General features: G+C 37.5%; 1 protein-coding gene across 1 annotated transcript; it reads right to left on the bottom strand.

The window, feature by feature from the left end:
- Positions 1-23,414: 23,414 nt before the first annotated feature.
- LOC149150717 (pre-mRNA cleavage factor Im 25 kDa subunit 2-like) lies at positions 23,415-26,517 on the bottom strand. The gene is made up of 7 exons (XM_089442916.1): positions 26,411-26,517; positions 25,851-25,896; positions 25,012-25,102; positions 24,791-24,852; positions 23,885-23,971; positions 23,679-23,789; positions 23,415-23,495 (listed from the first exon to the last, which is right to left on the bottom strand). The coding sequence occupies exons 1-7, from the start codon at positions 26,515-26,517 to the stop codon at positions 23,415-23,417; spliced, it is 585 nt and encodes a 194-aa protein (XP_089299042.1).
- Between the last annotated feature and the right edge of the window lie 513 nt (positions 26,518-27,030).

Raw genomic sequence — 27,030 nt, 5'->3', positions numbered from 1 at the left:
AAAGGATATTTCTTGATCTCCTCTAGTTTGACATCCACATGCTTGAAATTTCATATCTCGTATAACCTAATCCACAATGGAAGAGCCGACCAAGGTGCCTTCTTCTTCTAGTGCATCTTAGTTGATAGTCTTGTCGAGATGTAGTATGATACTTCTTGCATGGCGAGCTTTTCAATGGAAAACTTCAGCAAAACATGTGGAGGCTTCTTAGCATTGTACATCCGTATGAAGATGTTGAATGGTGAGGCAAACCAATTGAGAATATCAATCAGTGCCTCCATTTCTTCTTCGACATACAAGGTGGATCTTGCTCAAATATCATCTTGTACATCAAGGTGACAAAATTATCTGACAGATGTGTGATAACTCCTTTGAAGCTGCATTCAGAAAACATTATGCAATAAGTATCCACAGAGGTTTCCACTGATTTCCATGCCCACTTCAAGCCTAGGAACTCCTGACATGCACATATTTCATCCAAGATGTAAGCGCACATGTAGTTTTTTGCTTGTCGACATTTGGGTGACTGGAGAGCTCTTGCTATCTATTCCTTCATCCTATGAGCCAACATGTCATACTAGTTGCATGCTTTTCCTTCACTAGCCAATTGGCCTAACACGATCACCCAACTCTGCGAGAAGGTTTCCTCGCTCCCTTGGCCATACAAGTGATATGGAAAGATGACCAATTATTGATATGCCTTCATAGTATCTTTATCTTGTAAACATGGTAGGGTGTCATCCTAAATTTGGCCAGCTCCTTTACCTAGTTCTTCAAGATATCCCTAGAGGGTGTCTCCATGGTGATCACTGGCTTCGACATATGGTACGTCTATTCATAATCCTCTGCCTTGAAGGTAGAAATCTCCATTCCACTGACACTGCTTAATGTCCATCGTCTCGGAATCAGTGTGTGCGACGATCCAATGTATCATGTCTGCCTGCATGCAATCCTGTACAAGCCAGATTTGTGAGTGTTTTCATAGACTTGGCTATCTTAAAGGTCTTCCCCAAATGTGCCTACAAATGCATCATTGACCTCTTTCCATTTCGACTTGATTTTCTTGTCTACAATCAACTTGGTGTCTTCATAAATTGGAAGACTTGTAGAAACACACTCAACTACTGCTTGAGTTGCGCTTCCATCGATGTCCTCTGGTCCTGCTCTCTTGGAGGGCATTGATCCTTAACTACTAAGAGGTGGATGAATACCTACTAGATTTGGAGACATGATGACATGCATGGCAAGAAATATGTCAACTAAAAGCAAAGAAAACTTGAGGAATAACATGAAACATACATGGTGATTGACTCACAAGGATTGCATAATTTTTCGTTGGACGCCGAGAGATTAGCTGCTGGAACTACACAAAAGGAAGTCTAGGCTACTAGGAGGCTAGCTGACTGCTGGAATTGCACAATGCACAATCCAGACTAGCCTGTTGGGTGTTGGGATTGCACAATGTGTAATTTCAATGAGTAAGGGTTGCAGGCCTACTGACTTCATTATATAATTTTTTGGGCTAGCAGTCACTGCCTCTTAGAATTACGCAATGCAAGACTCGAGGACATTCACTGGGCATAAATGTACATTTTCTAGTAGGAAGGCAGAGCCTTCCCTCTCAGGATTATATAATATTGTCTTGGTGAGCTAGAGTCTAGTCCAAGGTTGCCCAGACCCGCTGACGAGCAACTGAATGAAAATGAAGAAGTGAATGCGTGGCGATACTAAGTGTAAGTAGGAGTGAATGCACAATTTAGAAAATGGAACAGCATGCATGTGTGTGAAGCGAGTCGTCGAACCAAAGATTGTTCGTTCAAAATTGTGTCATGCATGCGGCAACAGTGAGATGCTAATGAAAACTAAAGTAGTGATAGTGCAAGCTAATATGCATGAAAATGGCAACAAGAATTCGTAGAAATCAAGCATACGACACTCACACAAACCAAAACACAAAAAGCAACAAAAATGATGCAAAAGACAACTTAAACAGACTTACCTAGAGATAGTTGAGATGGATGTGCCGAAGACTCCCAGATGTGCTGTCGGATGTTAGAGCTCCTAGATCAATGTGAAGAAGTGAGCTCTAAAGCATCAAATAAATAAGCTTGATGCACATAACGCGCATGCCACAAATCTAGGAAAAAATTACACTTGGAGGAAAGTTTCTAAAATGATCTTTGCATGTAACTTCCAGCTACTAAAAATAGCTCCATAAAATCTAGGAATTTTTTTGCATGTTGCCTTTTTATATTTTGGGAAAAAGAAGCCCATGCATGCAAGTCAAGTTTTCTCAGTCCCAGGTGGAACCGATCAACCTTAGGGAACATGCAATAGCTTGCTTTCCCAAGGGAGAAATTTGTACAATTCTAGGAGGGAGTTGGGCTGGCTACCCAGAGGAATTATGCAATTTCTAGGAGGAGCAGCTGACTGCTGCCCAGGATTGCGCAATTTCTAGGTTGAGCTGTCCTACTAGGCCAAATTGAACAGTTTTCACTGGGAAGGTTGACTGACAGGATTGCATAGTTTCTAAGCCCAATAGGCTACCAGTAAAGGTTGTGCAATTTCCGGAGGGAAGACTGGTTCCCCTCCAAAATTGCACAATTCCTTGAGGGAGATGCTCAACCTGCACCTGGACTAAGTTTGAAGAAACAGCCTATGAGGGGAGTGAAATATGCTATTATGCACAGGTTGGCAATCTGCTAGAAAACCACTAAAGGTCATGTACTTGACAGTGCACGACATGTTGATGGGCATGTTTGGTAGGGAGGCTCCAAAACGAAGGTAAGGAAAATTTTGGAGGGTGGTTGTAGCTTCTACAACAACTTAATAAACCAGGTGGAAGTTGTTCCTCTTCAGCAATCGAAGATAAAGGTTGTGGATGAGAGAAAGGAAGAGTGTAAGAATAATTTCTTGAAGTGATTATTTGTATAACTTGTGGTTCCTTAGGTTAAATTACCTCTGGTTGTAATATTTTTGAGTCTACAATTTTAGGTTCTATAACTTTAGGGTCTAATGTCTCATCAACTTCTAGTTGAGAAGTTTCAACTGTCGCAAACTCTCTAGTTTCCAAGGATGTAACTTCGGGTTCAATACTAATAGGAAGTGATGATTCTGGTTGATTAATCTTGGATGCAGTTTTTTTTCTTATGTTTACAACATCGAGTTGTTGCCTCGGTAGGTAATGGATGAAATATTTTCATTCTATGAAAAGCATGAGGGTGTTCTTCCACTGTTAATTTATTAATTTTCAATAAAAAAACACAAATAAAAATAAAGAGGGGTAAATACACACATAAGGATTATTGATTCACTGTGAATTGCAATAAATAGTTAAGTATGTGCAGACAATATCCCTGAATGTTGTGTTCATTGTATCACAGTTACAAAGGCATCTGACTTAGTTACCTATGGTAGGTTTGCAATCCAGTGGGGACTTCCAAAATATACCCTAAGGAAACTTGAAGTGTACTCTGCAGTAGTGTTGTATAGTTTGTAACCATACAATGGGGGCATTCCTATATAGTCATTGTGCATGGAAAACCAACCATCCCTTGACGTAACGCTGACAAGTAAATATTGTTCCTACATTTTGAGACGTTGGAAAATGTCTTCTAGCCTAGACCAATAAATGTGTCTTTAATGTTGCTAATGCCCCTTACAATATTTGATACATTTTAATGTTGATCTTGAATTAAGGTTTCAATTTTAAGGATCAAAATTAACTCACTTGAATTCCTAAAGTGAAACTAGCATGAGAAGAAACCCTTTTCATTCAGTGAAGATCTAACTAAAGAAGGGAAGGATTGTCTAAGAATGATGTGGAAAAAATAACTTCTAAACAAGATCTCCAAATCTATTATTCTAATTAAAAATTTCAAAGCCCTAATGCATGAGAAAATGAAAATTTTCTTTTCTTTCAATTTTCAAAGAAAAGAAAAATCAAAGTATGTAAGATTATTGAATAAAAAATAATTCAACTAGAATACTACTGTCATATGAAAATTTCTTTCAACAAATTAATAACCAAGTCCTATAATTAAAAATCCTAATTGACAAGAGGAAAAAAAAAGAAGAAAACCCTCATAAATAAGGCAATCACACTCAATTTCCAACAACTTGTTGACTTTACAGAGACCTTGGAAATACCATAGGCTTAGGAAGACATTGTAAACAAAACATAATTCAAAGCAAGGCAGGGAAAATGCAATTTTTTTGCACTTACAAGATCATCTCATGTAGTGTATGGAAACCAGTGTGGTACATCACACTTACAGAATTGGGCAAATGCACTGGGATGCTCTATCTCAGAATAAAAAGTGTGATGGGGTTAATTTTTCTCAAAATATGCAAATCAAACTCTAACCAAGATCGAAATCAGGTTTCCCTAGGTCTAATGATAGTCCGAACAAGACAAATAGAGTCAATTTTAGAGGTCCTAAAATGCTAGGCAAATAAAACCACTAAATAACATCATGTTATCTAATAGAGTCACCGAGTTGTTTTATGGATAAGTTCCTTTTGTGGAAAAAAGTAATCTCCCTAGACCTAATGTCTTAATGTAGAAACAAGAAAGAAAAAAATACAATGATTTCCTTAAATATGTTTGAAATATGGAAAGAAATACTACTTGGAATCCAATACAAGCTTACTCCTTCTCCTGGCTTGTTAGCTCCATCTCCAACTCTAATTTCTATAAGTGGAACTTGAAAATAATCCAAAATAAGCGAGAACCAAAACATACAAATCACATATACAAACAACTATTAACAAGAAGCCAATGGTTCAAGCTCTACATATGCATAAATAAGACATAAGTATAGGAGAAACAATGCACTTTTGTATTAATAAAAGTAAGAAATTACTACAACCCTTGTAGGCCTTGACATTGTGAATCTCTCCTAGCTATCTTGTCCTTCCTTTTCCACAATGATAAGCCTTCAATCACACCTCAATCAGAAGGATGGATTATTGACCTCTAGGCATATGAGTAGTATAAGGGATAATTTGGATTTACCATTATAGGGATTAGATCCACATAAGGGCGAGGTAATTTCTAGTAGATAAGAGATAAGACCTCAATATTAAGAGTTTGATATATGATCAAATAGTAAATGGTTAAAACCACTTCCGAAGTTTCTAGAGAGAGAAACTTCAAATTTTTATTTTTATTTTTACTCATTTCCAGTTATCATTACACTTTTTTGGAAAGAAACATGTGCTTCCCAGCACAGTTTCTATGTGTGCAACCTGTGTCATTGTAGTTTTTCTTAAAAGTAGGTGCAATGATCCACAAAATTATGGCTTTTAGCCAATGTAATCCAGGATTTTGAAACTTTTGGAAAGTGAATGCTTTGGATTTGTAGCAGTTGATTGTAGAGTGTGAATGGATGATGATATATCCAGGTTCAGGGTCATTTTCTTGGATGTGACAAAATGATGTGTAACAACCATAATTAAAATATTGAGCAATGGCTTACCTTTGTATTTGCTAGATCCTCCTTTTAGCTTTTTCACAATTTGTGCTTCTTTTTTATATGATTCATGGCAAGAACGATCACAAGATTTGTGTCATTTTTTCTTATTTTATGCTTTGAAAAATGCTTACTTTTATGATGTATTTTGTTTTTCTTTCCTCATTTCATATGCAAAGAGAACCCCATACAACTCATCCATTATTAGTTTGTCTAGATCCTTCATTTCATTAATGGTGGAGATCATGTAATCAAATCTTTAGGGTCATGACGTTAGCACTTTTTCCACAATCATCGGTTCTTTTAATTTATTGCAAAGTAGAACAATCACAGGATTTGTGTCTTTTTTTCTTATTTTATGTTTTGAAAAATTCTTACTTTTATGATGTATTTTGTTTTGTTTTTCTCTCCTGGTTTCATATGCAAATAGAATCCCATACAACTCATTCATTGTTAGTTTCTCTATATCCTTCACTTTGTTAAGGGTGGAGAACATGTAATCAAATATTTAGGGGCATGGCCTCAGCACTTTTTTCACAATCTTCTACTTTCTCACAAAGTGCATTGATAATGTGGAAAATTTCAACCACACAGAGAAAATATGCTGCAACAGTTTCTTTTTCTTTCATTTTCAAACTATTCAACTATCTTGTATGAGTTTGGAGCTTCACCTTCTTCACATTGTTGTTTCCTTCATAAAAATTTTAATGTTTTTCGTAGATTTATTTTTCAAATTCATTTATTTTTCTAGATTGTATAAGAAATCATAACTAGGTCCCAAATATCGAACACAAGAGTCATTAACTAATTTTGCATATTATCCTCCATAATGCATCTTTTTTTCCACAAAATATTGTCTTCTTTTTCTGGATAATCCTTCTTCACTACCTATGGATGATCCCACAATCTAACTTCCAAAAGTTAGACTAGTTTTAAAGTAACCAGCTAACTCAAAGTGGGGGTGAATCAATATGAGAAAATTTTACTTATTCAAACATTTGTGAACCATAATAAAATAATCACATGTATGATATCTATCCATTGAGGAATATAGAATACAAGGTTTATGTAGAATCATTTCCAGGAGAGAACCACAAAAGTTATTTTCATAATCCTTTGTAGGAACCAAACTGTTCTTAAAATATTTGTAGGAACCAACCTAATAGAGACATCAATCCCAAATGTTGCAAATATTTGTAGGAATTTTGCATATTATCCTCCATAACGCATCATTTTTCTACAAAAGATTGGGTTCGTTTTTTGGAGAAACCTTCTTCACTAGCTATGGACGATTCCACAATCTAACTTCCAAAAGTTAGACTAGTTTTAAAGGAACCAGCTAACTCAAAGTGGGGGTGAATCGATATGAGACAATTTTACTTATTCAAAGATTTGTGAATAATAATAAAATAATCACATATATGATATCTATCAGTTGAAGAACATGGAATACAAGACTAATGTAGAATCATTTTCAGGAGAAAACCACAAAAGTTATTTTCATAATCCTTTGTAAGAACCAAACTATTCTTAAAATTTTGTAGGAACCAGCCTAATAGAGACATAAATCCCTAATGTTGTAAATATTTGTAGGAATTGACATACTAGATGCATCAATCCCCACCACTGCAAATATCCATATGTAGCAACCTAACTAAGACACAAAACCCCACTGCTACAAATATTCATAGGAAACAACTTACCTAACTAAGTCTTCCTCTAGGTCTGCCTTCACCAGGTCTACTCATTTCTTCTACCTTCACTAGGTCCATTGATTTCTTCCACCTCCACCAAGTTTTATTTTCCCAAACTTGTTGTTTTTGGCATCTTCCCAAGATCAAACTTGTAGAACATCACATGTATCCAAATTTTTAAATATGATTTAGAATTTTTTATTAAAGGTACTTCTATATGTCTTCTCATATCTTTGAAAATTTCACATTCTAGTTCCTAAAAAAGAAGTTACAACAAAAATTCCAAGGTGACTTGTTAGAATCAATTGTGAGATCATTCAAAAAACTTAACTTCTATAAAGCATATCTTTTATATAATAAAACAAAGTAAATTTTTTTTACCTTAAGTATTCCAATATGTCTCCATATGTATCTAAACGTTCTAGAGAAAATAAGCTATACCAAAAATTCTAAAGTAACTTGTTTGATGTTTATTTTATGACTTCAAAAACCGTAGCATCCATAGGGAGAATCTATGAAATTGTAGCGAACAAAAATATAAAAAGTTTCCCACATGTACCTAGATATGTTTCCTTAATGTCGTCAATATTTCATGATATGAAATATTTCAAGAAATATGTTATTGTGAAAATTTGAAACTAATATATTTTCATTCAGTTGTGGTTGATTGTGATCATCAATTGAGATCCATTATAATCTCTTATTTATTCTCGACCCAAATGTTGGATATATATTATGAGATTTTTCTCCCATATGATATAATAAAAGGATATATTATAAAGAACAATGTTTTATTTTTATCATTTGTGAATGGGTTTGTTTGTGTGTATATGCCCACAATAAAAAATTTGAGATTCTATGCTAAGCTTTGTGTAATGTGTATTTTTATATATTTTTTTAAAGGTTAATGGTTGTAATGAATGTTTTAATTGATGTAAATTATATTTTCACCGTCTAAACCCTAAAAATTAAAAATATGTCTTGGTACACCTTGGGTGAGCGTTTCTTCCCTTTCGGAAGATTAAATATTACCACAATATGCTAGACTACAATATGGCCTTTGTTGGTAGCCTATGACATAATGATTTACTATTCATATGTACTTAGAATTTATACTTATACATTGTGACAATTGGAGTTGTGTCAAAGTCTAGGAATCATGTGTCCCTAGGAATTTATTATTGCAAGACAACGAAATGCTAACAATACAACCCCCATTCCAACACCCCATCACCCGATCCAAGTCGCAGTCTAGACAAATTTGAAATTATTTCTACTCATTTAACAACGGGTTACTTCATATTATACTCCTAGAGCATAAATGCTTGCTCCCAAGGAACTCCTTGGATTCTCCCTAAGCGATCCATGGGTGCTCCCTAATAGTAATGTTAAGTTTTAAATATTTATCTTTCATTTTTATTTTTTATTTCAATTTTTAGCATTACCATTAATTATTTCAAGATGTTTGAGAATATTTCCAACCACATCAAAATTCACATCGACAAAGTAGAATTTCATATCCCATTCAAAATTTAGTGGAGTTCATAGTTTTACACCTTTTAAGATTGATGGGATAATTTGTAGGATGGAGTATAATCTAGAGGATAATTTGGAGGATGGAGTATTGGCTTTAGAGAAATTGGATAATCCCAATCTAGAGGAGGATAATTTGTGGGATGGAGTATTGGTTTTAGAATAATTAGAAAATTCCCTTATGGATGTTGTTGTTCATAGCTAGTTTTCTGCAAAGACTAGGTATCAAGCATGCAGATGGGGTTCAAAAATATCTTTAGGTACTTCCTTAATTTATTAAGTGATTTTATGATTCTTTCCCAACTTAAGAAAAACACATTGATTGATTATATAATTAATGTTGGCTATTCCACTAATGTTTTTTAATGAAAAGTAAATTGAGAAAAGTAAATTTAGTGAGTTTAGTCCAAGTGGGTTAGGATTTAATCAGAAGAAATTTTTGGAAATATACGGTTAAAGATCTATCTCAACATGAAATTAGAAAAAATTTCTAAGGCATAGGTGGAAGACACATCAAATGTTCATGATAACAATTTTCTCAAAGAAGTTAGAGACTCAAAGAACCAATAGAAGACAAATTTGTGAAAAGGTGATGTTTTGGGAGAAGGATTAGAAGGAGCTAGGTTAGTGGAGAAACTGAGAATTTTAAAGGATGATACTTGTGAATAAAGTTGAGATTTCCAACTAGGCTTGCATATAGGTAAAAGGATAATTTCCTTGAGTGTGCAAGGGGTCAAAAATTGCAAGGAAGAGAGGGCCTATTCGAAGATGGAGAAGCGAATATTTCCCAAGCCTAAGAATTTCTACTGGGCCAAATTCTTAAGGAGGCCAAAACTTCAGGGTGGAAAATCAAAGTTATATTTAGTTATATTTTTTTTTTGTATTCTATGAGGGTAATGTTCCCTATTAAGGGAACACTAATTTTCCTAAGTAATAAAAGAGTTAAGGAGAATTTTGAGGTTCAATTCCTATTATGTTTTGCGAGTGATTTTCTATTTTAATATATATTGCAAATTGTTTAATTTAAATGTAGGTATACTTTTATTCAACTATTTTGAGAAAAATAATTTATTGAGTGAATGTAATTTTCTTGGTATAAAATAAGTTATTGAAAATATTAAATAAAATATGGTATTGGAAAACAATGGACGATGAAAAACATGTTGAGATGCCACCCATCCACCTCCATGGTCCCCATGTCCAAGAATCTAGCTACAACACTAGGACTACTGATTTCATGAACCTAACACAAGACAATTTATTTGCATAAATGCACAACTAAGTTCTTAACATAATTATTCAATAGAAGAAAAATTGCAAACAATCTCAACGGAATCAATAAAATCAATTATTCATTAAACCATAACTTACTTGGGCTCTCCTCTTGAGATAATCACCCAACTCAGAAATTTAACAACTACAACATATCCCAGATTTGATCCACCTGATCAAGCCCTAGATTTGTTCTTCATCTTCTTTGTTGTTATGAATCTCCTATGCTACACTTTTGTATCTTCCTGATAGTTGACACACTAGAATGGAAGGCCTTCTCCACTCACCCCTAAGATGATTCTCTCAATGTCATGTTTTGTTGTATAGTGTGTAATCCTAGTCTCTTTAGCATTGCTTTTATAACATTTCATTGAGCTAAATTCGTATCACTAATCTTCAAAGTGAGTGATTGTCTAAATTAGATCTAGCCTCTCTAGAGATCAACAATCAAAATTAAAATATAATTACTAGTAATAGATACTCTAAACTAATACATTCATATTTTAAATTATTGAGAATACCATATGTTGTGGGGAAAAATGCCTATGCAGGACGATCCTATCCACCTAAGGTGTGATAGTGCCTTAGCAACAAACGAGTACAGCTATACTGGTTTCTTCCTTTATGAAATGTGAAAGAAGAGAGATCAACAGACTTACCGGTGTCTTCCGTTTGTCCCTCGATCCAATCTCCCTTCTCTTTGGGTGTTCACAGCTACTTGCCTTCTTGCTTATCCAGCTACAACTTCCTGCAAGATCACAAGAGAACAACTACTTGCGACAAGAGAACAACTACTTGAGACAAGAGAAGAACACTACACAAAGACAGATGTTCACATTCATAACTAGTTTAGGATTAGAAATAAACCAAATACACTAATACATTCACACATCAAAATACATCACCATATAGGAGAAACCAAGATAGCTTTATTGATGAATAACGAGGTTCAGGAAGAGATACAACCCAGAGGGCTCCAATCCAGCATCTCCTTCCCAGCAAATGGAATTCCTATCTTCAGCCCTTTCAAAGCATTAAGCACCCAATGATTCCAGTCTCAAACCAACAACAATTCTTTGCAATAATAAAATTCCAGCCTCTAGATCTCATGGAGGAGAGATCCATATATAGATGTTTGGAGAGAGGATGAGTCATCTTGAGATCTGACTAGTGTCCTCTCCCTCTATCAGTTCTTCAGTCCACTTGGAGGTTCTTGCTTCCACTTGGAGATTTGGAACCTCTTACTCATCACCAGTCGAATTCCCTGAGGCAAGTGTCATTTTGGAAGCTTCCTGGGTCTTGACACCTTGAGAAATGAGCCTTCCACTTGTCCACTCTCGTTCAGCGTAGGTAGCCTTTGTTCCAGTTGACATTCAATGCAGGTAGCCAGTGTTGGCTTTGACATTCAGCGCAGACAGCTAGTGTAGCCACTAAAATGATCCTGAATTGACTTGTTTCTGAGCAGTTTCAAGTGGAGAACTTTCGTGAAATGTTGTGGTTTGTTAGCCTTGTTCCTCTAGGGGTAGGAACAACATGTTTAGGGACTTTGGATCCCTTAGATTATGGATATTTCATGCTCAATGCTGTAAGGCACAAAAATGTCTATAACAGTTGCCCCCTAAAGTATGAGGCTGTTTATCGGGCGAAATGCTTTATCAGGGGGATCCGAAGTTCATCCAATGCTGGGAGGAGACCTGTAATACAATACAATACAATATATTATTTTCCATACTGCTTTCATGATCTAGCTGAGGCAGGCATTCCCATGCTCAGCTTTATAAATTCATTTTTCTGTACATAGAACAGACAATCGTCTGATGATAGACTGATAATTTTGATGAAATTATCATCCTTTGAGTAGGATGATTATCTCCTGCAATGATGTACATGTCAATGTCTTTATCTTTCCTGAATATATATCGCAACCCGGATGGATGAAACTAGATCCGGGGTCTTCAAACTCGTTCGATCTTCACTCTAAGTACAAGTCGATCCATGTGAGAATTGTTCTGAAGTCGAACATGGAAAGACATCGCTTGGTTACCGGTCAATGATGTAAACCGTTAACAAGCGCGAGAGGAATCACCGATAATGATAATGACCCTCAAGGTACTGTAGTACAATTCACGTGGTGTGAATAAAGGACTTGGCGTCGAACACCACGCAAAATCTTTCGGTCGAAGGTCATTGATGTATACCTGTCGCCGGAAGTGAGAAACTTGCCATTGTGGCATGCAAGCTTCAAAGTACTGAAGGGGTTGTTCCTAGATCAACTTCTTGGATAATGAGCTGATGTCGACAAGAAGCGATCCGTCACAGGAGGGCCTTAAGGAATCCCACATCAGTGACACGGAACGGAGCTAATGATTTTAATGGAGGTGAAAACGATCTGTGACATATGATTCAGGGTGGCGGTCATGAATGGATGAAGGATAATGTATGGCAGTGGATGGGACACGGTTGACTCTTTCTGAACGACTTCTCTTGAACATATGGCGACACTGATGCGATGGATCGGTAGCATTACCCCAAATATGGATGGTATGGCGAGACCATGGTGATGTGACCTGTGAATGAAACAACCCAACCCGATTGTGGTACGGAGGAAAAGTGTCATGTTCAAGAGCGACTTGCTACCATCAAAGTTTTCTTTAGTTTCTCCCAATTTTTCCCCAGTCATTGCTGACCAGTACCTCTTTATTTTTGTCAAGCTTGAGGAGGATAACATATGCTTGTTCTATAACCTGCCCTTCGGGCAAGCCCACCACTATGTTTTAACGAGCCTAGCGATAGTGAAACTCGTTCTCGTCTAAAGACAAGTTTGTCACTATTTATTGATTTTAACAAGTCTAACGACAAGGATAACTCGGTCCTTTTCATTTTTAGAGAGTCTGAAAAGGTACATAAAGTCAACTCCAAAATTCCTTTTTCGTCATCTAATCCCTTAAGTCCAAAAAAGTATAAAACAATACAGAAGGGATGAGTTTTCGATAGTTTTAACGAGCCGAATAAAACAAGCGCTCGATCTTTTTGTGCAATAATCCCTCAGGTCCAAAAAGATTAAAATCTAGAGGAGGGATAACTCTTCATGTCCTTTAATGAGCTGGAAGGCCAAAACTCGGCAATCATTTCATGTTTTACGAGTCAGTTGAAAAGAGCTTAAAGAAGACTCGTCTTTTGAGGAACGAGTGATAAACAGGGATAGCAGTTGATTCCAAGTACAGGTTGGAATTTTCCAATCACGGCAGTGTCACAAGGATGGCTAGGTGAAATCACTCTTTGCAGCTGTTCCTCGAAATGGGTAAACAATCATATGGAGGTGAACGATCGGCCAAATGAAAAGTGGAGGTGACGGTGCAAACATGACCAAGGCTTTAATGGCTGATGATATTACATTCACAGTGGTTATTTACCGGGATAGTTCATTTTTTAACGAGCTTAAACGCTGGTGGAAACATTTGCTCGATCTTATGTTTATTTTTTAACGAGCATGAACTATGTGCTAAAACTGCTCGAATCTTGCGTTTATTTTTTAACGAGCATGAACTTTGTGCTAAAACTGCTCGATTACCCAGTCATATGATAAGAATGTCTCATGAAAGATTCCATTTTTTATGGAGCTTGCACCTTACCAAAGCTATGCTCCGCATCCTTTCTTCATGCAAGTTAGGAAACGGCTAACCCAAAAAATAGATAAATAACAGCTCTTTGCTTGCACTCCGAAAGGTTTGCATGCCCCCAAGTATAAAACAGAGTTTCAAGGTTACCTCTACTTCTCTTCCATCAAAACATTTGTCTTAACGAGAGAGGCTTACCTCTTTCAGGTTACCCAAAGATTGTCTCGTTAATCTTTCAAACAAAACACTTCTTCAACAATGTCTACCGAAATAGACAAAGGTGAGTGACCATTCTTGTCAACTTACATAACTTTGACAAAAGAATCTTATTCTAGAATAACCCCTCTTCCTCTACGGACGGGGTACAAACTAGTCATATTCTCCCGCGGAAACCTACTCTATACCCAAAGTTTCCCTGCCGAAGCAGACCAGGATGCATGCCCCCTGGGTTCCAGTCATATCCTCCCGGATTACTCGCGCTCATCAGGGGGATGAACCGTGGGTTGAGACACTTCTTGCATGAATAGACCATTTAGGGATGGTATAGGACTATTTGCGATGCGTGATCCGGGAAATGAAAGTTGGTCCATGAGCTTGACCACTCTTCCTTCATGCGGAAAACACATTACTCTAAAGAGTGAGGAGACAATAGCTCCCATGCAATATATATAGTCTCGTCTAAGGAGTAGGTTATAATCCAAGGGTCCTTGAACGACCATCACGTTCATTTGAACAGTCTTCCCTTTCAATGTTATAGGCACATTGGGGAGGATCCCTAAAGGTTGACTGGTTCCTTTATCAAAACCTGATAGATTTCTCATTTCAGGTAAAAGCGCTGGTGAACCAAGCGCTTTCCAAGCAATAGAGGAAAGGATACTCACAGATTCCCCCTCATCAACGATAGTGCCAGCCATTACCATTTTGTATATTTGAACGATAATTCTGAATGGTATGCTTGCTGGCAACCGGGGTCTGCCTAGTTGGTTCCAGTCAAAGGACACAACCAGGTTGCTTGGTGGTGGGACCGAATAAATGACCGGATATCACTCTGACGAACTTCCTTCCTACGATAAAGGAATGGGGGCATTGCCCCCTTGTTCATCAGAGTCAGTGTTGATGAAGAGAATTTGGACGGTGTCGTCTTTATTCTCCTCTGTGATGTTATCATTCGAAGATAGAGCCTCTGAAGGCAAAGTCGGGTCAACTGCCGTATCAACCTTTTGACTTTCGCCAGGCATGGATCCAAACGGTTCATCTTCAATGATAGGTGCTTCGGCTGACCATCTGGGCGGGTCAGCCGGGTTCTCAACTAGTGAAGGACTTGGCAGGAGTTTTTGATATACAGGAGGAAGTTGCGCTCGTAAAATCGGGCGATCTTCCAGAACTCTTTTAGCCAAGTCTAAGAAGGGACAACGGTGGATGGCGTGATCGCCTTCACACAGTTTGCAGGGAAATCTAGATTTCCCTCTCTGTCCTGTGACTTCACTTTCACTAGTTGACGGTGAGCAGTCAACATGGCTATCAGAGGTTGATGCTACCGAATTGTGCAAAGGGGGAGACCAGTCCCTTAGTATTCGAGGGATACAGGGACAATCTCTATGGAAGTGGTCTCCCTTGCATATGACACATGGCGATTTAGGCCTTGTCAGTGCTGTGTGTGGATTTTTGTCAGACAACACTTGTTTGCCCCCAGTCGCCTTTGGGTCCTTCTTCTTCTTCTCTTTCTTCTTCTTTTCCTTCTTCTCCTTAGGAACCTGGTTTTTTGTTTTACTAGTTCCGTCAAGCGAAGAAGAAGGAGGAGAGGAAGATGAAGTAGAAGGTTGGTGGGCAACTCTAGTCTGGTCTAACTATTGACTCGACTGTTCAGGAATGGTGGTGTTCTGAATGACATTGGTTGAAAAGAGCCAAACTGGCAGGCCAATTGTCAGTCCTGGAAGCGACAATGTGTCCATATGGGGCGCGCCAACATCTCCCCAAGAGGAGAAAGGACTAGGATTTCCACCAAGGGGAATTCCTTGGTTGGTGTGCTCCATTTTTTCAACCTAAAGATCAACGCAGGAATTAAAGGGTGATTGTTTCGTTTAAAATAAATTTTTTAACGACGCTTTAGACACAACTTGCTTTTTCAGTTTTAAAGAGTCAAGAAAAAGCTAAAGATGACTCTAGTCTCCTTCGATGTTTTAACGAGCCCGAAGTGACAAATGCTCAGATGGACTTTTTCCGTTATAGAGTCTGAAAAAGGCCAAAAGGAACTGCTCTGGAGTTCTAGGCAAAGGGTGTGCCAAACTTTTCGCAAAACCGCAGAATACTTTTTAGGGTACGGGCGGTCAATCTTCCTGAATGCTGTGTTCAGTGCATTGCGATCAGTAGGGCGGCTGACACGGCTTCCTAAGGATAAAGGTTTTATGCCTATAGGGGTCTCCCAATATATACATGACGGTACGTGGGAGCACAATCCGTACTAGCGCTATCGTCCCTCAGGAGGAATCACCCACCTTCCACGAGATCGACAGTCACCAGGCTTAACGACGCCGGAACATGTCTCTAGCCTAGACCTCTATGTTGTGCGTTATGTTACAAAGCGTTGTTAAGTTCATTCAATTTATTTTAGGTTGATCTTTTTAAAGTTTGCCTTTCAAGGTTCACCACGAGATGTATGATACAAATTCCTAAATGCAGTCTAAAGATGATAAGCAAGCTTTATATCTTTTCAACTTTGAAAATCCTAGCTACTAAGGGAAAAGAAAGACACCATCTTTTCTCAAAGAGCAATCAGCACACTCTAATGCACTTTCCTAAATCCAACATGTAAACTATCAAATGCAAAATGCACAATGCAGGTGTTTGTTTTCCGCTTTCTTAGTATTGATGCCTACAAAGAAAGCTTTTTGTACAACTTTGAATTTGCTTTTAAATGATCAATACAAACAAGTTCACTTTTTCGAAATCAGAGAGGGTAGAAGAGATTACACTACTTAACGATTTTCGAAATAAAGACTTGTTTCGACACTTAAAAGAGACAAATTCAAACCAATAAGCAAAAGTAAATGTATAATCAATCTGCAAACAGCCAATGAACTCTCTTCTAAGATCACAATCAATCAGATCTGAATCAAAAGCTACAGGAGACTATTTTACTCATGCAAAGGAAAACTGTAAATGACGCCACAAACACATAAAAACACTCACAGTCTTTTTGTAGAAAAGGAGGCAGAATCTAAGCAGAGAAAAGGAGTTTTCAGACTGGTACCTATGCTGGTTACAGGCTGCAAAAATCAGAGATCAAAACAAGGCAAAACAGAGCAGAGAATCCCAGCTGCACAAGATCAAACTGGTTCAGCGCAGGTTCAACACGGGGATTTTGACATTCAGCGCAGGTATCCTTTACGGGACCTGCGTTGAAATGCAGAATCCCTTCACTGGGTCTGCGCTGGAGGAGAAACTCTCGTTTCCCTCAAGTTCTGGGTCACAGTTTGCTACTTAATCAACTGTTTCAGGCCAAATAAAAGCAACAAGCAAGGTGTAATGAAAGGGATGCTTTGAAGGGCTACTAAGATCAATCACAAGGATCATCAAATCATTTGTGAATCCATTGTTTAGATCATAGAGAAGTCCAGCAATTGGATCAAAGCAACAACTTTCTACTTTGCATCCGGGAAAGATGCAGTTCGAATGTTGCTGTCAAGTCTATGATGCAAACAAATGATAGAAACACAAATAAAATGACTAAACAAATCTCCCCAGTGGAGTCGCCAATTTGTTGTGGGGAAAAATGCCTATGCAGGACGATCCTATCCACCTAAGGTGTGACAGTGCCTTAGCAACAAATGAGTACAGCTATACTGGTTTCTTCCTTTATGAAATGTGAAAGAAGAGAGATCAACAGACTTACCGGTGTCTTCTGTTTGTCCCTCGATCCAATCTCCCTTCTCTTTGGGTGTTCACAGCTACTTGCCTTCTTGCTTATCCAGCTACAACTTCCTGCAAGATCACAAGAGAACAGCTACTTGCGACAAGAGAACAGCTACTTGAGACAAGAGAAGAACACTACACAAAGACAGATGTTCACATTCATAACTAGTTTAGGATTAGAAATAAACCAAATACGCTAATACATTCACACATCAAAATACATCAGCATATAGGAGAAACCAAGATAGCTTTATTGATGAATAACAAGGTTCAGGAAGAGATACAACCCAGAGGGCTCCAATCCAGCATCTCCTTCCCAGCAAATGGAATTCCTATCTTCAGCCCCTTCAAAGCATTAAGCACCCAATGATTCTAGTCTCAAACCAACAACAATTCTTTGCAATAATAAAATTCCAGCCTCTAGATCTCATGGAGGAGAGATCCATATATAGATGTTTGGAGAGAGGATGAGTCAGTTTGAGATCTGACTAGTGTCCTCTCCCTCTATCAGTTCTTGAGTCCACTTGGAGGTTCTTGCTTCCACTTGGAGATTTGGAACCTCTTACTCATCACCAGTCGAATTCACTGAGGCAAGTGTCATTTTGGAAGCTTCCTGGGTCTTGACACCTTGAGAAATGAGTCTGCCACTTGTCCACTCTCGTTCAGCGCAGGTAGCCTTTGTTCTAGTTGACATTCAACGCAGGTAGCCAGTGTTGGCTTTGACATTCAGCGCAGACAGCTAGTGTAGCCACTGGAATGATCCTGAATTGACTTGTTTCTGAGCAGTTTCAGGTGGAGAACTTTTGTGAATTGTTGTGGTTTGTTAGCCTTGTTCCTCTAGGGGTAGGAACAACATGTTTAGGGACTTTGGATCCCTTAGATTATGGACATTTCATGCTCAATACTGTAAGGCACAAAAATGTATATAACACCATAGCCTAGTCTCTAGAGATCAACAATTAAAATTAAAAGATAATTACTATTAGTAATAGATACTCTAAAGTAATGCATTCATATTTTAAATTATTCACAATACCATGGTATACATAGTAGAGCACCAAGTTTCAAAATATGCCAGACTAATATGGGATGCCAGCCTGATCCAGGAAAACATGCTTTTACGTGATCCTGTGAAGTTCAAAAATAGAAGATATCATTTGATCAACTTAAAAATCAAAGTCAATTTGCAGTTTTTCAATTATATTAAAAGACACCTGCATAATGTTTGAAAGCTCGTACAGCTATAAAATCGTTGCAGCGAATGCTATAAGCTCCGACCAACAATCTAATCGCATGCTACACAAATTTTGAAGTGTCCAACTGTGCATTCCATGTGAACTGCCTAAAATGCAAATATTACGAGGACGCTTCAAGAAGTTTAATAAAGGAACCCATACTCAAATTTTGAAGTAGTTATCTAAAACAAAATATGCTTTGAACAAACTGAATGGTTGAACCCATCCTCTTATTCTGAAATAGTTAATCCAAAACAAAATAGCTTTACATGTTTTCTACCAACAGAAGCATACAAATCAACAGTAGTTAAGGTGCCAAAATGAATTATTTTGAAGCCAAATTATAAACATGGAGATACTTTTCCTAAATTCTTATGTATGATGAATTTTTATTGCGAGAGTTAAACAAGCGGAAAGGAAAGTAGCCAATAACAACATACCATTACACTTCCATTTGTTACAGATAATGTTCTCGCCTTTATTATGTACTTAATATTTAAACATTGCTCCACTACATCTCTCTGGTAAGAGCCACAGTGAACAAAAAACAAAGATGTGAGCTTTATAACCTTGAATAAGCCCCTAAAATTTCCCATGTTCCTAGTATATGATGAAAATGTATGGCAATACATTGCTGTCGGGAATTTCTGGTTATTCCAAACAAAATACAGTGGAAAAATCTTCTGTTTCCACTGTTTGGAATTTTCTAATAAATTCTGAAACAACAAAAATATGAACAGAGAGTAATACTCTGTTTTCTGATAATTCAAAAACAAAAGAACAGAGCATAAAATAATACTCTACTTTGCTTCAGGATCAAAAATTGATCAAAATAATACTCTGTTTCAATACGACGAAAACAGAAAAAAATCTCTTTGCTGTAACTGGTGTTGCAGCAACGCAGTTTTTTTCAATTGCTGTAACTTGTGTTGCAGCAACGTAAATTTTTCGGTGTTGCAGCAACGTAACCTTTTGACGTCAAGTATTTTTTGAGTTACGGTGTAACAGCAACGGAGATTTTTGACGTCAAGTATTTTTCAACTTACGGTGTAACAGCAACGCACAAAAAGGAACTTCTATTTATAAACAGTAAATCAACTGATACAAATTTGTCTTCCTCTCACACAGAGAGATTTCTCAACTGCTATTACAAAACATCTTCCTCTTAACAGAGGGATTCACCAATCTGCTAAAGAGCATCTTCCTCTCAACAGAGGGATTCATCGATCTATGCTGAAGAGCATCTTCCTCTTGACAGATGGATTCACAAAACTATGCTGAAAAGCATCTTCCTCTTGACAGAGGGATTACATCAGGAACGCTTCAGTTCCACACAAATAGCATCCTACTTCTAACAGAGGGATTCACCAACATGCCTTCTTCAGAGACACTTCAATCTGTGTCTGCATTCATTTAGCACATACACGCTGCAGCGTATTGCCCTGTAAAACTTCACAGTACTGCGTGCTCCCCTTTGCTCTCTATCTCTCTGTTTTCTACACTGTTGTGTCTACACATATATAGTGCAGGAAGCGGTCATAACTTATCCATCAACCGCCTCAACTCTCTGACAGTCTCTGCTGCACATAATGAACAAATCTGATATTTTGCTGTATTTCTTGAGTCGGTTGTGCTAAAACCCAAGACTGATAAATACTGCGGCTGGCTCGAGGCTGGTACTTTCCTTCTCGGCCATGCTTCTTCTTTAATGTTGTAGGTGAGGAGTTATTGCGCAGAGCCCAGATCTGATCTTCCTCCTCCTTTGGGAATACGAACAGGTAAAGGGCGAAAAGACACTTATGGCGGTGGCGTGAATAAGCCGAAACAAATAATACCCGTTGGAATAAAGACAGATGGACTGCTGGGATTGTTTGCAGGTGAAAGTGCGATTTCTTTTCAACTGTTGCTGCAGTTGAAATTACATTCCAACACTCCCCTTTAATTTCAACTGCTGGGTTATCAGTCATACCCAGACACTTCATCAAAAATTGGAAATTTTTCTGATCCAATGATTTGGTCAGAATATCAGTGACGTGCTCCTTCTCTGCTCTTATGACAGATTTAATTCCATATATCTCCCCTATGGGAAGATTCATATGATAGAGTTCTTCCAGGGTCATCATCAAATCTTCAATCTCTTCCTCTGTCATATTGACAAGGGTTTTGGCAGTGAAGCCCATCTCAGCCATCTTGGCAAGAATTACATATCGAACTCCATATTCTTTAAATAGATCTTCAAGGAACTTCAATTCCTTTCTCCCATTCATGTGTTCTGTCAATTTCCTATCTTGAACTCCATCTTCTAAATAAACAGGGTCATCAACATGACCAGATAAAGCAAACAAAGAATTTGTACCTTCATTTGTTGCTTCTTGTGGTGTGCTTGGAGAAGCACATTCATTTCTCCTCAAGGCTGCGACTTGCTGCCCTTGTGTTGGCGCCACTATTTGGGGATGTACTTCAACCATCTCCTCATCACCTTCACCACAAGACAAACAGTTTTTATCATTCACTGTTTTCTCTAAGCTTTTGTCATAGGCTTCCTCCTCAATGAACTGAGGTTTTACTGTCCTCAATTTCTCCATGCCTTGATAGGCTGTCTTGAGAGTTTGCCATGCTTCTCTGGATGTCTTGGTTGCTGCTATCCGTGGAAAAACACTTTCATTCACTGCTCGATACAAGAAGTAGAGGGCCAAAGCATCTTTCTTCTTATAGTTCTTCAACAACTCTTTCTCTGCCTGAATTAAACTATTAAACTCATTTTCATTTGCTGGTTCTTCAAAACCATCTTCAACAAATTCCCATAAATCTTCTGAGAAAAGAAAAGCTCTCATAACTATTGCCCAATAGTCATAATTTTTCCCATTTAATAGTGGGAGCTGAGTATTAAACATACCCACCCTAGTGCTGACGCTGGCCATTCCTTACACTTTAAATTATGCTTCAAATACTTGATTGTATTTAAAAATCACTGTCTGTCTTCAACAATAACACAAAAATTCTTGAGAAATACCTTAGGTTCTTTCTTGGCTGAGTCTTCACGCTTTTGGAGAAGTTGTTGCTGCAAGAAATCTTTCCTTCAGCTTCTTTGACACTTCAAAGAGCCTGGACTAGCTCTGATACCATGTCGAGAATTTCTGGTTATTCCAAACAAAATACAGTGGAAAAATCTTCTGTTTCCACTGTTTGGAATTTTCTAATAAATTCTGAAACAACAAAAATATGAACAGAGAGTAATACTCTGTTTTCTGATAATTCAAAAACAAAAGAACAGAGCATAAAATAATACTCTACTTTGCTTCAGGATCAAAAATTGATCAAAATAATACTCTATTTCAATACCACGAAAACAGAAAAAAATCGCTTTGCTGTAACTGGTGTTGCAGCAACGCAGTTTTTTACAGCAACGTAAATTTTTCGGTGTTGCAGCAACGTAACCTTTTGACGTCAAGTATTTTTTGAGTTACGGTGTAACAGCAACGGAGATTTTTGACGTCAAGTATTTTTCGACTTACGGTGTAACAACAACGCACAAAAAGGAACTTCTATTTATAAACAGTAAATCAACTGATACAAATTTGTCTTCCTCTCACACAGAGAGATTTCTCAACTGCTGTTACAAAACATCTTCCTCTTAACAGAGGGATTCACCAATCTATGCTAAAGAGCATCTTCCTCTCAACAGAGGGATTCACCGATCTATGCTGAAGAGCATCTTCCTCTTGACAGAGGGATTCACCAAACTATGCTGAAAAGCATCTTCCTCTTGACAGAGGGATTACATCAGGAACGCTTCAGTTCCACACAAATAGCATCCTCCTTCTAACAGAGGGATTCACCAACATGCCTTCTTCAGAGGCACTTCAATCTGTGTCTGCATTCATTTAGCACATACGCGCTGCAGTGTATTGCCCTGCAAAACTTCACACTACTGCGTGCTTCCCTTTGCTCTCTATCTCTTTGTTTTCTACACTGTTGTCTACACATATATAGTGCAGGAAGCGGTCATAACTTATCCATCAACCGCCTCAACTCTCTGACAGTCTCTGCTGCACATAATGAACAAATCTGATCTTTTGTTGTATTTCTTGAGTCGATTGTGCTAAAACCCAAGACTGATAAATACTGCGGCTGGCTCGAGGCTGGTACTTTCCTTCTCGGCCATGCTTTTTCTTTAATGATGTAGGTGAGCAGTTATTGCGCAGAGCCCAGATCTGATCTTCCTCCTCCTTTGGGAATACAAACAGGTAAAGGGCGAAAAGACACTTATGGCGGTGGCGTGAATAAGCCGAAACAAATAATACCCGTTGGAATAAAGATAGATGGACTGCTGGGATTGTTTGCAGGTGAAAGTGCGATTTCTTTTCAACTGTTGCTGCAGTTGAAATTACATTCCAACAATTGCTCCACTAGAAATCTCACTGGTAAGAGCCATAATGAATAACAAAAGTGAAATTTATAACATTGAAGAAGCAGAACGCGGTCAAAAATTAACAATGCTGATGGCCATAAGTTATAAATAATACGAAGGAAAAACATTATGTTCCGAACGAATTCCAAAGGTCCCGGCTCTCTCCGTGTCACAAGTTTTTTTGACCCTTCGTAATTCAACCAGATTACAAAGTATGTTTTCCGTCAACAAAGCAGTCCTCAATAATTTATTGACAGAACCAGCCCTCATTGGAGTTCATCCTTAACCATGTTAAACGTGAACCTTGACAACTGCAGCGGAATAGTCGAGATAACCGCACCGTAATCCTGCAAGAAGGTACTGTAGCATTAGTATTTGTATTACGAACTAAAAGGTAGAAATGTAAGCTTTAGATGGCCAACTTGCAAGTATCCCAATTTTGTTTCATTCCACAACAATGAACACACTGTAAGAATTGTAGACCTTGTAAGCATTCATATTTGGGCACCGATTATGACCAAGCGATGTACCTCCACATTATCGTAGAGCAGAAACAGTGGAACAGCTACCAGATTCAGATTTCTGGGGACTGCAAAATATTCTTTTTCCAGTGGATGAATAAAGAAAAGCTTCCTGCATTCCTGCAGGAAAGGTGATTCAACAAATTTGGCATGAACGCTGTGAAGTGCAAGGCAGTAGTGAACGAGATAATAATTCACTTGAAACATTTCCTTACCTTTGGTTTTGTAATGTGCGGTGGACAATAAGGATACATCACTGTCTCAAAATTAGGTCTCCACCTTACACCAACACACGGTCCAATCTGTCATGAAAATAATTTGTTCTTGACTTGTCCTCTCTAGATAAGGAAGAGGTAGAAAAATTGCTGATATGAATGAAATAACCCAAAAAAACCACTACCCATGCATACTGCAAATGGTGCATAGAAATAATTCCATCACTAAACAAAAAATAATGTCTTAAGAGTAACTGAAAAAAAAAGGAAAGACCATAAATTATTTCAAAAATTATTTCAACCTCACATAGTAAACATATAATTACTACACAACAACAGTACCCTTTTTCCTCTCTAATACCGCTGATTTCCTACAGTCCAGACCAGCCCCCGGCTCCCCAAATATATAAATAAATAAACAAACCTCCAGGAGAAGCACAAGGTCTCTCACATTTGTGGATAACTTCCCTATTAAATCAGTAAGTTTAGACTAGTGTACTTAACTCAAGAAGATTTGAAGGATATACAATGGTAGATGAACCATTGTTTGGTTCGACTTAGAAAGAACATATTGCTAAGTTTAAAATCTCCAACTTATAGCAAGTCTATTCTTATAAAACTCTATTGCAATATTTATAGGCCTTGCTGTTACATTTTATTCATACCAGACATTTGATAATGTTGCACAAGCGTGCAAATTTATCATGCGTTAAACATAGAAGTCACCAGTGTTTCGTTCGAGTTAGGAAGAACGTATTACTAAGTTTTCATGTTGAATGCATGGAAAAAATAAATCACCTAACCATAAACTGCATTCCGAGGAAAATGTAAGCATCCTTCGCAAATGAGAAACATAAACTGCACCACGAAAGAAACTGGCACAAACTTTGTAAGTTCATATCATACCTGCCACTCTTGTTGAAGAGTACTTGAATCTACAGAAAGTTTGCGCTTCAAGCCTTCAATTTCTGAAGAATTCCAGACCGACCATCTCAACTCAATGATGAGATGAAAAAATTCAAAATTTAAATTTTATAGTCTGTTTAGAAAAGGAAAGCAAGTTTGTTTCACAATTTCATTTCAATTCTTATTCCAAAAACAATAAGTCTGTTAGCTAAGGCTCTTACCATTTTCACTAGGCTTTAAGCGTCCTCCAGGAAGCTTATAGAAGGTTCCTATTTTCGGTAACAGTATATGCGGATGGTTCTGCTGATGTAACTACTTTCAATAAATCACGACTAGTAAAATCCGTACAGATAAAACTTCATAAATATTGGCATCACCTAATTTCATGGCGTTTCCTATTTCCACCTTTATAGGTTTATAAATGCCTTCTGACATGCGAGGGAAATACTGCTCACTCTCTAAGTGACAGCAAGCGAACCAATGAATGGAGCGTGGAGAGAGAGATGTCAGAGGGCATTTATAAACTTATAGAGGTGGAAACAGGAACTTCCTAATTTCATATGGTCGATTGATTCCCTTACAAAATCTGGACCATATAGTTAGTGATAAGATTGATGCTAATTATGTGCAATCAAGACACATAAATGATCACTTACCCTAGACCACTTCTATGAAAGGCACAATTTTGTTTCATCGATTTAGAGTATAAGTGTCATATCTAATATTGACTTTTTTTTCTGGAGGGTCCATAGTGTAGAAAGATACAAGCTATAAAAAAACAAATCTCATCACCAACTCAGTTTTCTAAAATTTTGGTGTTTGAAATCCATTTACAAAAATCTCACCAGTGTTCTTTCTTTTAAATAAGTATGAATCCTTATTTGATAAGGATCAGACCCAACCAAACCTAAACCTGGACAGCTTTTATAATGTAGAAAGGGGGATCACTCAGCTAGTTATTCCACGTCAACGATGCCAATGCTAATCCAATTCAACTGCAATTACAAAACAACTAAAAAAATATGCAAGGATATAATAATGGACAACATTAACAAGTAACCAGAAGGATAGCTTCCACGCTTGTCGGCATGCCTTCTTTCATATAACTGGAGAAAAAGCCACCAGGTCAATTGTTATTGTGAGAAGAAAATCGATAAAATATAATCTGTTTTTACAAGTAAAACGGTTCGTGCTTCTTGTCTGTTTCTTAATCCAAGAACGGCCCGAACATTATGTTATGCAACAATTCAATGTGATAATAAAAATCCCTGAGTTACAAGGTTACTGTTTTAACTTTTACTAGAAGTCTATAGTGGCAGTTACTAATGAATAATCCAGTAATCCAGTTTACATAACAAGAATTACAAATTACTAATGTCAGAAGGGATGACTTCGAATTGTATTGAACTGAATATCGATGTAAATATCTTATTTTTCCGGGTCAACTAACCAAAAGGTAACTTGGCATCAAGAAATGTTATGATTGCTCAATGCTTAGTAAATAAAACCTAATAAAGATAAATTACAAAAAAGCATAAAACACTATATAAACTACGAGGAGGAAATAAACTACAATGATGTCCAAATTGCAAAATAAGAGCCACTGTGACGATAAATTACATTGCCTGCAATATGTCAGGAAAATGGCTGCTGATCGCAAATACCAAAGAAAAAGAAAAAGCAAATGACGGAGGTGGCTCTGCAACAAATCGGACAGAACCGTCCATGGCCCAGCGTGTGAAGGTTGTGCTGTAGTAAATACCTACGGTCTCGGATTAATCATTAACGAAGAGATATCTGAATGAAAAGATTGTCTTTTTGTGAGAAGGCACATGACAAAAAGAAACATGCTTAGGTATTTATTTGGCACCTCATTGCAATTCTATTATCTTCTATAATCTTTCATATATTTCAGTCAATATAATGTTGTAATCTAGATAGATTCTTTAATGTTAAAAAAAAAAAAAAACTTTTTATTAGTATAAATAGAGATTTACATAATTATGGATATAGCATAGCATATGTGCTTGAATAAATTTGAAAATACATATGACTAGGGGGCACCCATGCCACTCAATAAAAACATATACGGACAACCAGATATAGCTCAAATAATGGGCAACCACTTAGTAAACTAACAATGGTAGAAAGTACTTCAATTTATCCGAATTGGATCATTACATTGTTTGTCATCCATCTCGATGCATTTGGAGTAGAAAAAGTGGAGGAATCAGCCGACG

The sequence above is a fragment of the Pinus tabuliformis genome, chromosome 9 (assembly GCF_031772625.1).
Source record: "Pinus tabuliformis cultivar Carrire ecotype Pingquan chromosome 9, CPIR1, whole genome shotgun sequence".
NCBI lineage: Eukaryota > Viridiplantae > Streptophyta > Pinopsida > Pinales > Pinaceae > Pinus > Pinus tabuliformis.
This window is presented reverse-complemented; position numbering and strand designations above follow the sequence as displayed.

Coding starts and splice junctions, on each gene's coding strand:
- LOC149150717 (XM_089442916.1), bottom strand. CDS start 26,517: ATGGACGGTTCTGTCCGATTTGTTGCAGAGCCACCTCCGTCATTTGCT. Junction 25,897..26,410: donor CCTGACATATTGCAGGCAAT/GTAATTTATCGT, acceptor CTTTTTCTCCAG/TTATATGAAAGAAGGCATGC. Junction 24,853..25,011: donor CTTAAAGCCTAGTGAAAATG/GTAAGAGCCTTA, acceptor GGAATTCTTCAG/AAATTGAAGGCTTGAAGCGC.